This window comes from Ceratocystis lukuohia (genome assembly GCF_044167205.1).
Source record: "Ceratocystis lukuohia strain C4212 chromosome Unknown Supercontig5_pilon, whole genome shotgun sequence".
NCBI classification, from domain to species: Eukaryota; Fungi; Ascomycota; class Sordariomycetes; order Microascales; family Ceratocystidaceae; genus Ceratocystis; species Ceratocystis lukuohia.
In genome coordinates, this window is record NW_027263524.1 from 3,548,434 (window position 1) to 3,563,185 (window position 14,752).

The window sequence follows — 14,752 nt, forward strand, 5'->3', positions numbered from 1 at the left end:
ATAGTCCCTTCTGCGGGGTGGGTCTTCTATAGTGGGGCTGGCCAGCGTGTCCTTCCAGGCGCAGCCCTTACATCTGCCTCCTTCTTCTCCTTCTCGTTTCCGGTTGTTGTGCGTTAGTTTCCTTCCACTCCTCCAGTGCGATGGTGTTCTCCAGATATTCAGCTGGTTCCCACGTGGGCTGATTCCATCCTTGCCATTTGACTCGGTATTGTAACTTGCCATATCTTGTCCTCTGGTTCAGTATCTTTTCTGCATCATATTTGTCTACACCATCTTCATGTCCCACTGGGCCTGGACGGTCATCGTGAGTAGTCTGGGATGGGAAAGCATCATCTGCTGCAGGTCTGAGTCGGTCGGCATGGTAGGTGTCATGAGCTGTCGAGCCTGGTACATCCAGCTTGTAAGTGTGACTGCCAACCTTTTCTTTCACTTTGCAGCGGATATGTTTGCTTTGTAGTCCACGTCCTAGTCCTGGTCCAAAATGCTCCTTTCGCAGTGTCAGCCAAACCCAGTCACCTGGTTGGTAGTCTCTGTGTGGCCTTCGTTTCTCATTTGCGGCTTCTTCCATAGTAGCTCTAGCCATGGTAAGGTTTGCCTTGGCCCAATCTCGAGCACTCCTCAACTTGTCCAAAACCCGTTTTGCTTGGCCAAGCGGGCCATCAGGGTTTGGTGGCGGTGTCTGGGGGGGTTCCAGGTCAATTGTCTTGGGGTGATAGCCATGACTGAGGAAGAATGGTGATATTTGGGTTGCACTGCTTGGTGTTGCATTGAGAGCAAACTCGACCATTGGGATAGCCTTCAACCAATGTGGTCCTTGGGCACCAAGCTTAGCAAGTTTAGACTTGACCTCAGCATTCATCCTCTCAACAGCTCCATTAGTTGCTGGGTGGTATGCTGTTGTTGACCTCCTTTCCACTCCAAGTTCTGTGCAAATCATTTTCCAAGCTGCGTTGACGAATTCTCGGTCCGAAAGTATGGATCTTGGTAGCCCATGGTGCCTGTAGTAGTTGTGGAAGAAAGCATCAGCCACATTTTCCATATCCAGTGCTTTCATTGGCATTAGGAGCACTCCTTTCGACATGCAGTCAATCACAGTGAGTATGTGGGTGAATTCCTCCTCGCCTTTCTTCGCTGTTGGCAGTGGGCCAATGAAATCGATTGCAATGTCTTGCCATGGCTGATCTGGGATAGGCAGGGGTTTCAACAAGCCCTCTTTGCTAGTGCGCCAAGTATTTGTGCTTCCACAGACCTGGCAATTTCTCGAAAATCGTCGTACATCTGCAACAAAGTTGGGCCAAAAGAACATACGAGCCAGTTCTGCATATAGCACATTCTTTCCAGGGTGTATGAGGGTAGGTGAGTCGTGAACGTCTTGCATCAATGCTGTTCTCAAGGGTTCTGAATTGGGGACCCAAAATCGGCCTCGGTACAGTACTCGCATCTTGTCGTCCAAGGAGCAGTCACTGACGCCCACACGCAGTCTGTGTCTGAGATCTTCTGGCCACTGGCTGTCTTTCGCCATCAGGCAGGCTCTGATTTGTTCAAGATCCTTGTCGTTGTCTACAGCCTTGGACCACATGCTCTTCATTTTTTCTGGCAGTGAATCTGGGGGTGTGGTTTCGCTTGGAATCAGAAGTTGGCTGTCAGTACGCCTCACTTTGAGCACTTCATCAACTCCGTTTCTCTGGGATTGTAGCAGCTGTTGCTTTCGTTCCTCGAATCGACCGTCGTCTGGGCCTTCTGGCATGTCACGCCGTGACAAGGCGTCAGGGAGTGCAGAGAGCTTGCCTGGGCGGTGAGTGATGAAACAATTGTACTCGCTCAACGTTAGGTACCAACGGGCTTGACGTTCTGACAGATGTTGGAGCTTTGTAAAGTGTAGGAGGTTCTTGTGGTCTGACACCACCTCAAAGGCATCCTTCAAACCTTTCAGTTCACTACGCCATTCCTTGAGTGCATAAATGATTGCAAGAAGTTCTTTGTCATGAATGGCATAGTTGCATTCCGATGCAGTCAGTTTTCGGCTTGTATATGCACAGGGGCGTTTGGAACCATCTGGCTGAATCTGCAGGAGAGCTGCACCCATAGCATACCCAGAGGCATCTGCCTCCACTATTGTTGTCAATTCTGGGTCATGACTACATAGGATTGGCGCTGAGGTGAAGGCTTGCTTAAGTTTCCTGAATGCCTCATCTGCTGCTTCATTCCAGCAAAATGTTTTCTTCGTTGTTACCAGGGCGTTAAGTGGCATGACGACTTCAGAATAGTTGTCAATGAATCCTCGGTAGAAGTTGCAAAGCCCTAAAAACTTCCTCACATGCTGTACAGAACTTGGTGTTTCCCATTCTGAGATCGCTGAGATTTTCTTTGGGTCTGTCAGAATTCGACCAGGTCGTAGGATGTATCCCAGATACGTGATTTCCTGAGTTGCAAACTCGCACTTGTTGATATCTACAGTCAGGCCTCCTTCTCGCAGACAGGTCAAGGCTGTGTTGACTTTCTCGTAGTGATCTTCCGGGGTTCCATTTGTGAAGATAAGAACATCGTCGACATACGCAGAGGCCCAAACATCGAGATACGGTCGCAACAGGCTGTTAATGAATCTCTGGAAGTGTGCAGGTGCATTGGCCAGTCCAAATGGCATCACTTGCCACTCATAAAGTCCCTGGCGAGTCCTGAAAGCTGTTTTCCACTCATCTCCTTTGGCAATCCGAATGTTGTGGAAGGCAGAGATGACATCCAGTTTCGTAAAGAGGGTTGCTTCTGAGACATTGCGCAGGGTCTCTGTGATGTTGGGAAGTGGGTAACGGTCCTTTATCATTACTCCATTGAGAGCTCGGTAGTCCACACAGAAGCGTAAACCACCACCTGGTTTCTTGACGAATAGAATTGGCGCGGCGGCTGTGGACTTGCTTGGGCGTATGTAATCTTTCTGTAGCAATGTCAGAATCGTTTGGCGAAGAACCAGGAGTTCATCGCGAGACATCTTGTAGAGAGGACCCCATGGTGCTTTATCGTCTGGGACAGACAGCTCAATCTCGTGATCCATTCCTGGACGGTGAGGAGGGAGGCGCTTGGTAAATTGTGCATCTGGGTTGAAAGCATCAACGTTTTCGTTTGACACCCAGGCAGGTACCTTGCTTTTCCACTTTGATGGGTCTGTGGGTAGTTGGTCTTGGTAAAGGCGGTCCAGGGCTTTGTTGATGTCTTCCACTGTAGCTCTGAAAACTTTGGCCTCGTACATGCTGTGGTCTTTGCTATCTTTTTCGATCAACCGTTCGAAAGTTCGCAGCCTCCTCACAAACTGAGGTTTGGCCGGCATTGTGGTGTTTCTACCACAGACTGTGATGTCGCTACTTTTGAAGGTGATTGTATCTCTTTCGCAGTCAATTACTGCATTATTTCTCTTAAGCCATGGGTATCCAATCAGAACTTCATCTGTTAGGTTCGGGATAACCCAGGCAGCGTGCTTTTCTTTGAAGCCACCTACATCTATTTCGAAAAAGGCAATTTGATCCGAGATAGTGGGCTTCGTGCTGTTAAACGGGGTCAGGCTACGGGGTTTCCTGGCCCTTTGCGTGGGGAGCTTGTTCTTTGTCACAATTCTTTCACTGATCATAGAGGTTGAGGCACTGCCAGTATCTATTAAGGCGATGGATGGGAGGTTCCCATTAATAACTATGTCCACCTCTATAGCCCGGTTCTTGTGTGGCTGTTCCTCGTCCTCCTTTTCCCAGTTCGACACGAATTGTTTGGGCCCCTCCTTGGACCTCTGTACACGACTTTGCACAGAGGTATCTAGTTTTCCGAAGGGGTGTCTTCTTCATCCGAGGACTCGTCTAACTCGGGGCTCACTTCCTCTACCTTTCTGACAGGCCTTGAGGAGCCAGCTGGGGGTCGTGCTGGAAGGTAAGGGCATTGAGCTGATTTGTGCCCTGAAGCACCACAGCGGTGGCAGCGTCCTTCTTGGTGGCGTTTATCGATCTCTTCCTTGGGGACCCAGCGTGCTCTCTTTTGGCTGGAGGACGACGAAGAGGCAGACCTGGTTTGGTCTCCAGCGCCTCTGGTGTGGCTTTTGTCATTCCTACTCCAGGTGCTCGGTCGAGGTGGCTGAGGTCGGTTTCCTGACCCTCTGTTTCTTCTAGCTGCTAAGCTAGCCCCCAACATGAGCAGGTCCTTCTTGTACTCAACGAAGGAGGTGTACTCCTTTGTTGATACCATTCTGTCTGCAAGCTCTGCTGACAGCCCCTGCTCCACGTATGAGATCTTGACATTGTCAGGCCAGCTGGAGCCATTGGCCTCAAGGAAGATCAGTTCAGCTTCTGCAATATAGTCCGACACTGCACGCTGTCCCATCGACAGGGTCGTGGCTCTTTGGATGGCACGACGCACTGCACTGGGATCCGAGAAGGTGTCCTCCAGAAGGGTGTAGAAGGCTTTGAGGGCCTTTTTGCCATCCTTCATCGTCAGGTAGGTTTCAATGTAGGGGGACACCCTGTTCCTGGCCTTGCCTGTCAGGCGGCTGTAGGCATAATGAACAAAACCTTTGTCACCACCAAGCACTTCACTGTCCTGTGCGTGTTTGTTCTTCAGCTCTGCCATGAAAGACTTCAGCTGGAATGCACTTTTTCCGTCATATTTTTCTACGTCGGGGAGGGCAGGGCGTCTGGTGTTGTGAAGCTGGAGTTCGAGGCGCTCCACTTTGGACAGGAGTTCCGAAATTGTCTCCTGATCCGTCATCAAGCCGGTCTTGGATTCGGTGTCGCTCATTGTCTCCTCGTGGTCCATGGGGGAAGGAAAAAAAAAAGAAAAAAAAAAAAAAAAAAAGGAAGAAAAGAAAAAAAAAGGTTATACTGTGATTATAGGGGTGAGAAAAGAAATTCGTTGGTGAATGCGTAATTATGTCACGGATTAGCCTACAGATGTTCGTATAAGCAAGTTCGGAGATGGTCAAAGATTACGCATTAAAGAGGAAAGGAAAGGGAAACTACTCTAAACTAGCTAGTTGGTGAGGAAGGTTCTTATAGTCCCTTCTGCGGGGTGGGTCTTCTATAGTGGGGCTGGCCAGCGTGTCCTTCCAGGCGCAGCCCTTACACTTAACCACTGTGAAAAATCAAAGAACCCAAACAGCCATCATGCCTACAAAAGTCAAGTGGACAATTAAGCTCATTGTTATTCTTAGTCAGCATATGATCCTATGACTCTTTCAGGGCAACTTGTTAAGCGCTTAACAGAATACTACAATGTACAGGATAAGCATGCGCACCAAAAAACTATGTGCACCAAAAATCAAACAACTTTGCTTTCTTTAAGTTAGTTATTCGATCAATCAATTCTCAGCCATTAAATATGCCCCAACTGTTGGATGAATGTTGGGTTGGATAAACTACATGCAGGATGGGTTATTGTGGGGAATTTGCCTTCGGTCCCGTTAACCCTGGGTAAACCCGAGCCTGAATACTTCATCTAAGTTGTCCGTGATGGAAGAACTTAACACCTTAGAGAATGAATAGAAAAATAAGCTTCACCATCACCATCAATCTGTATACCAGCACGGTTCCACGTGCGGTTGTACACGATCACGAGTGACTTCTAAAGTGATCAAATCTGAATTCAGTAGATTGTTCCGACACCAAGCATAAATTCACAGATCTTGTGTACCTTGCATAGCGTTTGTGTGATATTGTAGGCTTCTAGCTGCTTGGTGATAACAGGTGCTAAATACCCACAGCTGCCAACAACCCTCGCTCCAAGGCCCTCAAACCTAGGTCCTTGCGTAGAATAGTTGGACCGTGGTGGAAGTTTTATAATTCCCCATCCATTGACAGTCTGATTAACCGCTGTACTGCTTTCTGGCGCATGCGCTAAGGGCGCTAGAAAAGCAACTAGGAAAACAAATAGCATGGCCTACGCATGGGTATAGAAGAAGGCGGAAACTTATATCAAGCGCGCTACATAGTAAGACGGAGGGTTTTAGTGTTGCCACACTTCACTAGGCTAAAGGTAGCAGTGGCAGATAACACCTAGTCTCGTGGCAAGTCTGCAGGCCAAGATTTCTCTTTTGCTAAAACGTAGGAATGCCCTACAAGAGTAAACGCCATAAGATAGACAATGTAATAAGCATAGGGATATCTCACACACCCCAGCCATGGGTGCTAATAGACATCTTAAGCTCCAACTGCTTTCTAATTCTAGCACCAACATAGGCCTTAGCACCTGGAGGCTTTTGTGTCCTAATTGTAGTCTAGCCAACCAAGGCTTCCTGAACACTTCACCAGGTCATCATCACCACACCACCAACGCTGAACTTTAGATCTTAGCAGGGTGGGGAGCAGTCTTAAATCCTGGACATGCCTGGGATATTCGTACATCATTATTATGTTTTTCATATATTTATATCCCCCAGCTCTTCTTCATCTGCTTATCTTCGAGCCTGTTTGGTACCTGGCGTTTACTTTGTTCCCTTGCTACTATGCGCTTGTCTCTCTTTACGACGCTGTCTTGCCTGGCCCTTGATCACGCTGGTCAGTACGAAGATATCAGTGACCCATGGTCCTTTGATGTTGGCGTTGTAGAAGAGAAAATAGGGGCAAAAAATGATGGTTGTATTGAAGCTCACAAGCAAACAACTAAACCTAAGTACCTATCTATATAGTTGTATAAGTTTATTTTGTAGGCCTGTAGGGCCACTGCTGCTGTGTGCCATGGCTTAAACTCAGAGTGAAGCCTCTCAGCCACACACTGTCCATAGATCATTGCACTAATGACACGAGAGTTGAGAACTCCTGTCAGTGCATCACTCAACCTTTGTTGCGAATGTAATCTCGACCTATTTATCAAAATCGCAATTTCTGCCAATCTCAAATGACTGAATATACTGGTTGCTCATATCTTTGAACTCGGTGCATATTTCCACAGCATCCTTGCCAAATGATGCGGTACTCAAAAGATTCCAGACTTCGGCGTGATCTGAGGAGTCTCTTGAGATCTTATCACTAGTAATCGACTTCCTGCCAGAGAGGCTATAGCCCAACTTTTCCAGGGCTGTATTAATAATGATCTTGTCAGGCCCATTAACTTGATTATACTTGATCTTGTTAAGACTTCCTATAGTGAGCTTGGTTTGATGTTCCCAAATACTCAGTAAAGCTTCATAGGACTTGAAATCGTTTGTTGGGTTTTCCATTGTTTGGACTTCAATATATTTCAAAGATTTAGAAACAAAGACTGAAGCGACAAAGCCTTCAGTCTCTTTCACTTCTTTCCAGCTATACTGGGTGTCCTGAGGTATATAAAGACCAAGTTCGCGGGCACGAGTGACTTGTCTATCACCTGCAATGACTTGGGTAGACAGTAAGACAGCTGTAAACAGCAGCTGGGCAAACTTTGGAAGCCACATGACAGTATAGTGACGAGACGAAGGTGGATTGGAATAAGAGATGTTGCTCAAAAAAAGAAGAGAAAAGGTAGCCAGAGGTATATGTAGTTGGCAGATGGAAAAACTGAAACTTGGAATATTGTATGCTTAGGTTTAACAAGGCAAAGCTATGTAGAATAGTACAACGCTCATGGATGATGTGAGTAGTGGGTGATACAAGAGGGAGATGATTGTGATGAGAGTGATGAAGCCATCATATATATATATACGAATAACAATATGTATAGAAATGCCTCGGCCCATCCACAGCCCATATCTCTAGCAGCCGGATGTCAACAAAGATCTATTTAATGGCTGTCTTACAATAGATTCTCAGTTATGAAGAGTAACACCACATAAATGTCTTTATAATTAGTGTGCAGTATGTCTGTGTCATGTCAGACTAAAGCCTATCATCCCTGGAGTGACACTTCTTAAATAAAACTAATTTACAAAGTAATAAGCTACTTAGGATTGCCTATAACATTGTTTTTAAATTGTGACCTCATTTGAGTTTGCCATTGATATATCTATTGACCTTAAGCTCTCTTGGATCATGTTGCAGACCTAGTAGGGGAAAACGAAACCTAAAAAGGATTAAATTTGTTTATAAACAGCATAAATCCACACTGTTGTCAGGCGGTGGAAATGTTGTACTGAGAATCTCAGTTCTGGACATCATGTATCTCAGCTCCTTGCAAGTTGACAGTAATCCTTAGCCACCATGTCATCACGGCCTAATTACAACACCTGGAGTAGCGGGCTTAAGGATGACCAAGGCTCTGCCAAGGAACTTAAGTCCGGTTAATATTAGCCCACAAAGATACAGCTGGAATACAGCCCTACGCCTTCTTGTCGTGGCTATGGCTAAAATGCTCCATTTCTCCGGGTTATAGTGCTTGGCTGGCCATCCCTACTGTTGTACCTATGAAGGATGGTGGGATAGTTCGTTTGGCTTGCAATGCAAGGCGAATAAAGGCTTTTTTTTTTTTGTTTCGCTATTTCCAGATTCCTCCATTCTGGAGTCTCAGCGTCAAGGCATTACTTGGAAGTTTGTCGGAATAATCTACTGAATTCAGCTTTGTCACTTATGAAGTCACTCGTGATCCTGTACAGCTGCATGCTGGTATACAGACAGATTGGTCGAATTGGTGAAGGTTGTCTGTCAAGTTCTTCCATCATGCACAACTAACCTGGAGTATTCATGCTTGGGTTTACCCAGGGTTAATCCGACAGAAGGCAGATTCCCTGCCCCCACAATACTTATCCTCTGTGCAGTTCATCCAACAGTTTGTTACATCTTGTAAGCTTCCACGCAGTATTACCAAGCAACACATGGTCTGCTTGATCACACAAATGGGGTTGAAGATGAATGTTATCTGTGAAATACCCAATTCCCCTCATCTAAGAGACACTGTGGATGATAGTGAGTGTGAAATAGCTCACTGAGCTTGACATTGGAGCAGCTTTCCACTGTGTTCACATTGAGGAAGGGGATCAATGGAAGACAGTATTCTGGACAAGACATAGTGCATATGAGTAGATGGTCATGCCATCTGGACTGGCAAATGGACCCTCAATCTTCCAACAGTACATAAATCGTGTGCTGTGTGAACATCTCGATGATTTTACCTCAGCATACATTGGTGACATGATAGTGTACTCCTCTGGTACAAAAACAGCCCGTTGGAAAACTCTTGCTGCCTCTCCATTGCCTTCTTGAGAACTCTCATAACGTGCAGAGTAGATATGGAAAGGGACTAACCAGTTCTCTGAACCATTGTTGCTACCAAGTGTGCCATACTGCTATAGAGACAGTTTCTACTGCTTTTCTTAAATCCTTTTCAATGCTTTCTCCCTACAAAATGGCCTCAAATAACAACGTTGGAATTCCTATACTAGCAGTCCTCTTTGAGCCCTACCTAAACTCATTCTCCATCAGCCAGGCTGATCTGGCGTTGCAACTGGCGCACCTTATGCATTGCTGTCCCCTCAATGCCCCCAAGATTCTCCTGGACCCTGTGTCACGGATTAGCCTACAGATGTTCGTATAAGCAAGTTCGGAGATGGTCAAAGATTACGCATTAAAGAGGAAAGGAAAGGGAAACTACTCTAAACTAGCTAGTTGGTGAGGAAGGTTCTTATAGTCCCTTCTGCGGGGTGGGTCTTCTATAGTGGGGCTGGCCAGCGTGTCCTTCCAGGCGCAGCCCTTACACTCGGCAAGCTCTGCGGTATGAACCGAGCACATGGTCGAATTCTTAGTACAGCAGATACCTTGGGGATGTAGTGGTGTAAACGTTTGTCACGGTTTAGATACAAGATGTTCTTTGTAGCAGGTTCGGAGATTCAGAATACGTGCATTGAGGGGGAAAAGGAGAAGAAACTATCTAAACTAACTGGATGTGAGAGGGGTTTTAAGGGATTAGTAAGTGGGGCGCATACCCACTATATCCAGGCGCAGCCTTAACAACAATTTGAAGCGATGGTGTAGAGCAGCGACTTGGTCTTTGACTGTGTATTTGTTCTTAAGAATGAGCAGAAGATTGCCAGAGACCGTTTGGTAGATGAATTCAGCGATAGATTGTAGAGCCTTTTGCTGCGTCTCGTACTCCTTCATCTTGAAGACAAAGAGGCGATATTTCCGCTCATAATGAGCATCCTCAAGTGCGGGATATTCCGGTTCAGTAAGAAGGGTTACGCTGGCGGAGGCTGTATCACCAGCTGTTGATTCTGCTGTAGAGTCTGGTTCTGGTATAGCAGTAGGGCTTCGGTTTCGAGTAGTGACTGCAGGCTGATTTTCTGGCTTGATAATGTCCCATATGGATAGGGCAAAAGCCTTTAGCTCTAGACGATGAAACCAGACTTCCCAATCCGACTGAGAGGTCAGCATGACCCCAAATTGATGCGTTTGGGTGGACATTTTGAAGTGAGAGATACGAGGTTTTTAAAAAGGATATAAATGTTCGTGACTGTATTCGAGAACTTGCGCCAGCACAAGTGAGGCGAGATTTGTATGAAGTAAAATAGCAAAAGTGGGGTGAAATAGATGGTCTAAAGATGAAGCGATTGATGGCGAGTAATTGTGCGAATGATTGTGAAATTCTTTGCCTTGTAGGTAGAAGGCGTTAAGCCGAGCTCATAGCTGGTGAGAAGTCAGGGAGGATTGGCAGTATTTCTTCAGCTCTGTTGCAAGCATGTGACTGCAGGGATGGCGCTGAGTGCAAATCACCCATGTCACTGCGCCACGCAACACATCTTTCCCTCGTGACTACTCACTACTCTTCATAGGTCACTGTCGGAACAATCTACTGAATTCAGATTTTATCACTTTAGAAGTCACTCGTGATCCTGTACAACCGCACGTGGAACTGTGCTAGTATACAGATTGATCGTTATGGTGAAGCTTACTCTCTATTGTTAAGTTCTTCCATCATGGACAACTAAGCTGAAGTATTCAGGCTCAGGTTTACCCAGGGTTAACCCGACTGAAGGCAAATTCCCCACAATATCCATCCTCCATGCAGTTCATCCAACATTTCATCCAACACAACAAGTATTATAATTTACAGAGTGTTCTACTATCTACACCACATCAGGTGTGCAATAAGTCAATGAAATCCAATCATTCCATCCTAAAGCAACTGGTCCACAAGGATAAGAGCCTAGAAATTGTGCTTTATACCTTTCTTTCTGCCATAGTCTATCTTCTAATTAGTTGCTTCACCAACCTATGATAGGCATTTGATAAAATTGATGATGGCACTATATTGTATTGATACAAACTATGGTAAAGTCCAGACGTTAAAAATGCCAATCAAGATGAGCTCCCAGTCCATATTCTCGTATTGCAATCAGGGTAAATACTCTGTCTCGAATAGAATACGCTTGTAGGCATCCTTGTTCTTTTGCAGCTCAATCGTATTTACTGCAGATAAAATTGTCTGGAAATAACGCAAGACTTGCTGCTTGACTAATGTATAGGGATCTTCTGGTGGCCCCTGGAACATTGGATACCGTTCTGCGTCTAGCCCAACAGACAGAATGATGCCAAGGTTCTTTTTATCACTCACAGAAGAATGCCTAACTCTAGAGCCATGTTTTATACCCCGTAGAGACATCATGAAGCCAATGCTAGGCATTTTGCGACTGAATTTTAGTGCTGTGAAACCACGATTTGTATGATCATATGCAGAGTTCATTGCATTGGTGGCAAATCGATGGTAGGCTTTATTCTTGACCTGCACAAGAATACAGCCAACATAGCCCATTCTGTCATCTTGTGGAGGAACCCAAACTGGAATGAGGATGTCAACCCCATTAAAACCAGGTGGCAGATAACAGGCTGTACAGGTCCTATACATGTTGTAGATATCTGTTTCCGATGGTGCAGTAACCCGGCGATAAATCCGGTTGAAGAACACTGTTCCAAAAGAGAGCATCATGCCAAAGTTCAGATCTAATGAATCTTTTGAGACTGTCAAGAGATATTTCACAACAGCATCCCCAAGTAGGTTCTTGAGAAAGACCTGAAGAGGAAGAGGCTCAGGGAATGAAACAAATGAAGCAGTATCAAAGGCAAGGAGAAGAATGAGTCCTGCAATGAACTCACCTATGTCTCCTACATTGACACTGTTCCAGTAGAGTTCTTGATCAAGTACTTCTAGAGCTTTGAGCAGCATATCTGACATTGTCATCCCATACTGAAAGGCAGCTAGGGCTAGGATGGGCTCACCAGGTTGTAGTACCATTAGTTGCTCATGGTCGTCTGAAACATCAATTAATGTGTGCATCCATTGTGAAACAAGGGATTCTGCAAGAGCAAAATTGGAGATGGTGAAAGGTATTCGATATGAAACAAGAGCAAGAAGCCCAGTCTTTGTATGAAGGTCTTGGCATGGTGGTTCACTAGGCTGACACTTTTCTTTACAAAGATCGACCACAGCCTGACAGGTGCTGCCCCCTTGAAGCAGTGCCCCCCATAGAGGGCGACCAAAGTTTAACAACACATCCCAGGATACTTGTGGTATATCGAACTGGGGTGGCGTTGGGGGCGCATAAATATTTTTCGTGAAAAACTGGTGGTAGGGGGGAAGAGCACTGCACTTGGTCGCTCACCAGTGCGAACCTTCTGACTAGGGTCTCGTGTGTGAGCAGGTGAGAAATTAGATACCTTGGATGTTGTGTCAAGGAACACACCAAAGAAGGAACTTTCATCCCCATACTTAGCAGTCCACCACAGAGCTTGACGCAAAGAACGGAACAGTGTGCTGTCTCCTTCAGGTCCTCCCAAAAGATTCCGTGCCTCATCGATACAAACTACAAATGCGAGGTTGCGTGGCTGTATGGACCTATTTGCATCATCATTGGTCATTTCTTGAGGCCCAGGTGTAGTGAATGCATTTTTGCAGTGATCATCAAAAGCTTGCCAGTCAGCTGTTGGGTTAGGAAGTTGGTTTGTTGGACAACGAAATGGGGGTTGATTGATGGCGAATTGAAGAGCAGATGTGATGACATCTTGTTTTCTAACGTCACCCCCATCGATTTGCAAGCGAAAGAAGTCATGGGCGCTCACCCCAGAAGCCCAGGCTGATCTGGCCAGTCGCAAAAGCGCCCAAATAACAATACTCCAGATCCATTCCATCTTGTGGCGTCTTTCAAGAAAGGGTAAACCTTGAATTACTTTGTTGAAGGCCTCCAAAATGAGAGAGGCGTAGCTTGATCTTCCTGGATAACCTTTATGGTATTCAGGGGCAAAGTTCAGGTAAATCACATACTTGTTGTGTTTAACAGCGAGCTGTGAAACAGTATATGACTTTCCTGTCCCTGATGGTGCAACAATCGACGTGTAAGGTGACAAGTAGTGTTCCATTTTCAACAAGAATTGGCGATGGTATTGCTCGAGTATTTGGCAGAGATCAGCACTAGCATAGCGAAAGTCGGGATGAGCCTTTTCACCAATGGTGAATGCCTTTTCTATAAATATCTGCTCAGCATCATAGGGAGAGGGTTGCTGCTTGATATATTCTTCGACTTGGTGTAAGACACTTTGGATCTCAGGGATAAGTATGTTCCCAACAGTGTCCTCAAAGATATACCCATTAACCCACTCAGTGCAGGATACCTTCAATGTGAGGTAAACTTTCAAGTTGTTGATGTTGATGTACTCCTTTTTCCCCTCCAGCTTACAAAGTTCTTCTTCTAGCCTTGGATAACTCCAGCATTCTGTTGTAATTAACGTACCACACCAGTGTTGGATCCAGCGTGGACGATTGTCTGGAGCTATTCTAGAATATGCCTGTGGTGGTATGGTGTCCTGGGGCCAGTTCGCGTGCTGACAGACGTCTTCAAATGTTCTGAGGTTCATGATCTCATCGAATGAGAGGTGGAGCCCAGGGTGACTCGTCATTTTGAAAGCAGTGGGCTGTTTTGTAATCAACTATATTGTAGTCATAGCATCAGCATAGAATATGTAAGATGTAGCAGCAGTCTTAAGGTTGCTTACAGATAATATTAAATGGAGAGGGCAGTGAAAGGGGTAGATGTGACTTGAAAGAAGTGATAAATAGAGAATTGAGGGGAAATCAACAAGAAAGCAGCTTGGTTCTTCAGAAGTTCAATGATCAAAGCTTTTAATGTCATGGTGATGTTTGAAGTAATAAGCTAACTGTGACTTAGGTTACTGACAAATATTGATTGTTATCATTCTGGAGGTTCTAACCTTTATCGGAATAGCACTGGGTAAACTAAACAGATAAGACAAGGCTCTTATCAGAGGAAGTGGGGAAAGAGGGGTAAACAAGCTTTTTGTTGGATGAACTCTGGATGAACTATATAGAGGATGGGTATTGTGGGGAATCTGTCTTCAGTCAGATTAACTCTGGGTAAACTTGAGTCTGAAAACTCTCCTTTACTTGTGCATGATGGTCAAAGTACAATACACAAAAAAAAAAAAAAAAAAAAAAAAAAAAAGAAAGGAAAAGGAAGGAAAGAATGAAACAACCAAGCACTAAACATCAAACAAAGAACAAAGAATAAAGCAGTGAACAGAACGTAGAAAAGAAAAGTAGCAAACAAACAACCAGACTCGTACCTCCTGAGAGATCACCTTCTCACTGTTATAGGCTGGGCGCCTATGAGAAGGTTGAGCAAGGGTACAGGAAAGGATCACGTGAAGGGGAGTTAGGGTTAGGGTTAGGGTTAGGGTTAGGGTTAGGGTTAGGGTTAGGGTTAGGGTTAGGGTTAGGGTTAGGGTTAGGGTTAGGGTTAGGGTTAGGGTTAGGGTTAGGGTTAGGGTTAGGGTTAGGGTTAGGGTTAGGGTTAGGGTTTAGGGTTAGG

At 45.5% G+C, this 14,752-nt stretch overlaps 5 protein-coding genes across 5 annotated transcripts; all 5 read right to left on the reverse strand.

The window, feature by feature from the left end:
- Positions 1-67: 67 nt before the first annotated feature.
- Positions 68-3,322, reverse strand: HOO65_050780 (uncharacterized protein; the record flags this gene model as incomplete). The annotated part of the gene is made up of 1 exon (XM_071001027.1): positions 68-3,322. One exon carries the CDS (start codon positions 3,320-3,322, stop codon positions 68-70), a length of 3,255 nt encoding a protein of 1,084 aa, XP_070858839.1.
- Positions 3,323-3,798: 476 nt separating this feature from the next.
- Positions 3,799-4,770, reverse strand: HOO65_050781 (uncharacterized protein; the record flags this gene model as incomplete). Its single annotated transcript, XM_071001028.1, has 1 exon — positions 3,799-4,770. One exon carries the CDS (start codon positions 4,768-4,770, stop codon positions 3,799-3,801), a length of 972 nt encoding a protein of 323 aa, XP_070858840.1.
- Positions 4,771-6,829: 2,059 nt separating this feature from the next.
- On the reverse strand, positions 6,830-7,399 carry HOO65_050782 (uncharacterized protein; the record flags this gene model as incomplete). Its single annotated transcript, XM_071001029.1, has 1 exon — positions 6,830-7,399. The coding sequence occupies one exon, from the start codon at positions 7,397-7,399 to the stop codon at positions 6,830-6,832; it is 570 nt and encodes a 189-aa protein (XP_070858841.1).
- A 2,440-nt stretch (positions 7,400-9,839) lies between these two features.
- On the reverse strand, positions 9,840-10,337 carry HOO65_050783 (Retrovirus-related Pol polyprotein from transposon TNT 1-94; the record flags this gene model as incomplete). Its single annotated transcript, XM_071001030.1, has 1 exon — positions 9,840-10,337. One exon carries the CDS (start codon positions 10,335-10,337, stop codon positions 9,840-9,842), a length of 498 nt encoding a protein of 165 aa, XP_070858842.1.
- Positions 10,338-11,268: 931 nt separating this feature from the next.
- On the reverse strand, positions 11,269-13,823 carry HOO65_050784 (uncharacterized protein; the record flags this gene model as incomplete). Its single annotated transcript, XM_071003197.1, has 2 exons — positions 11,269-12,182; positions 12,533-13,823. 2 exons carry the CDS (start codon positions 13,821-13,823, stop codon positions 11,269-11,271), a joined length of 2,205 nt encoding a protein of 734 aa, XP_070858843.1.
- Positions 13,824-14,752: the final 929 nt, after the last annotated feature.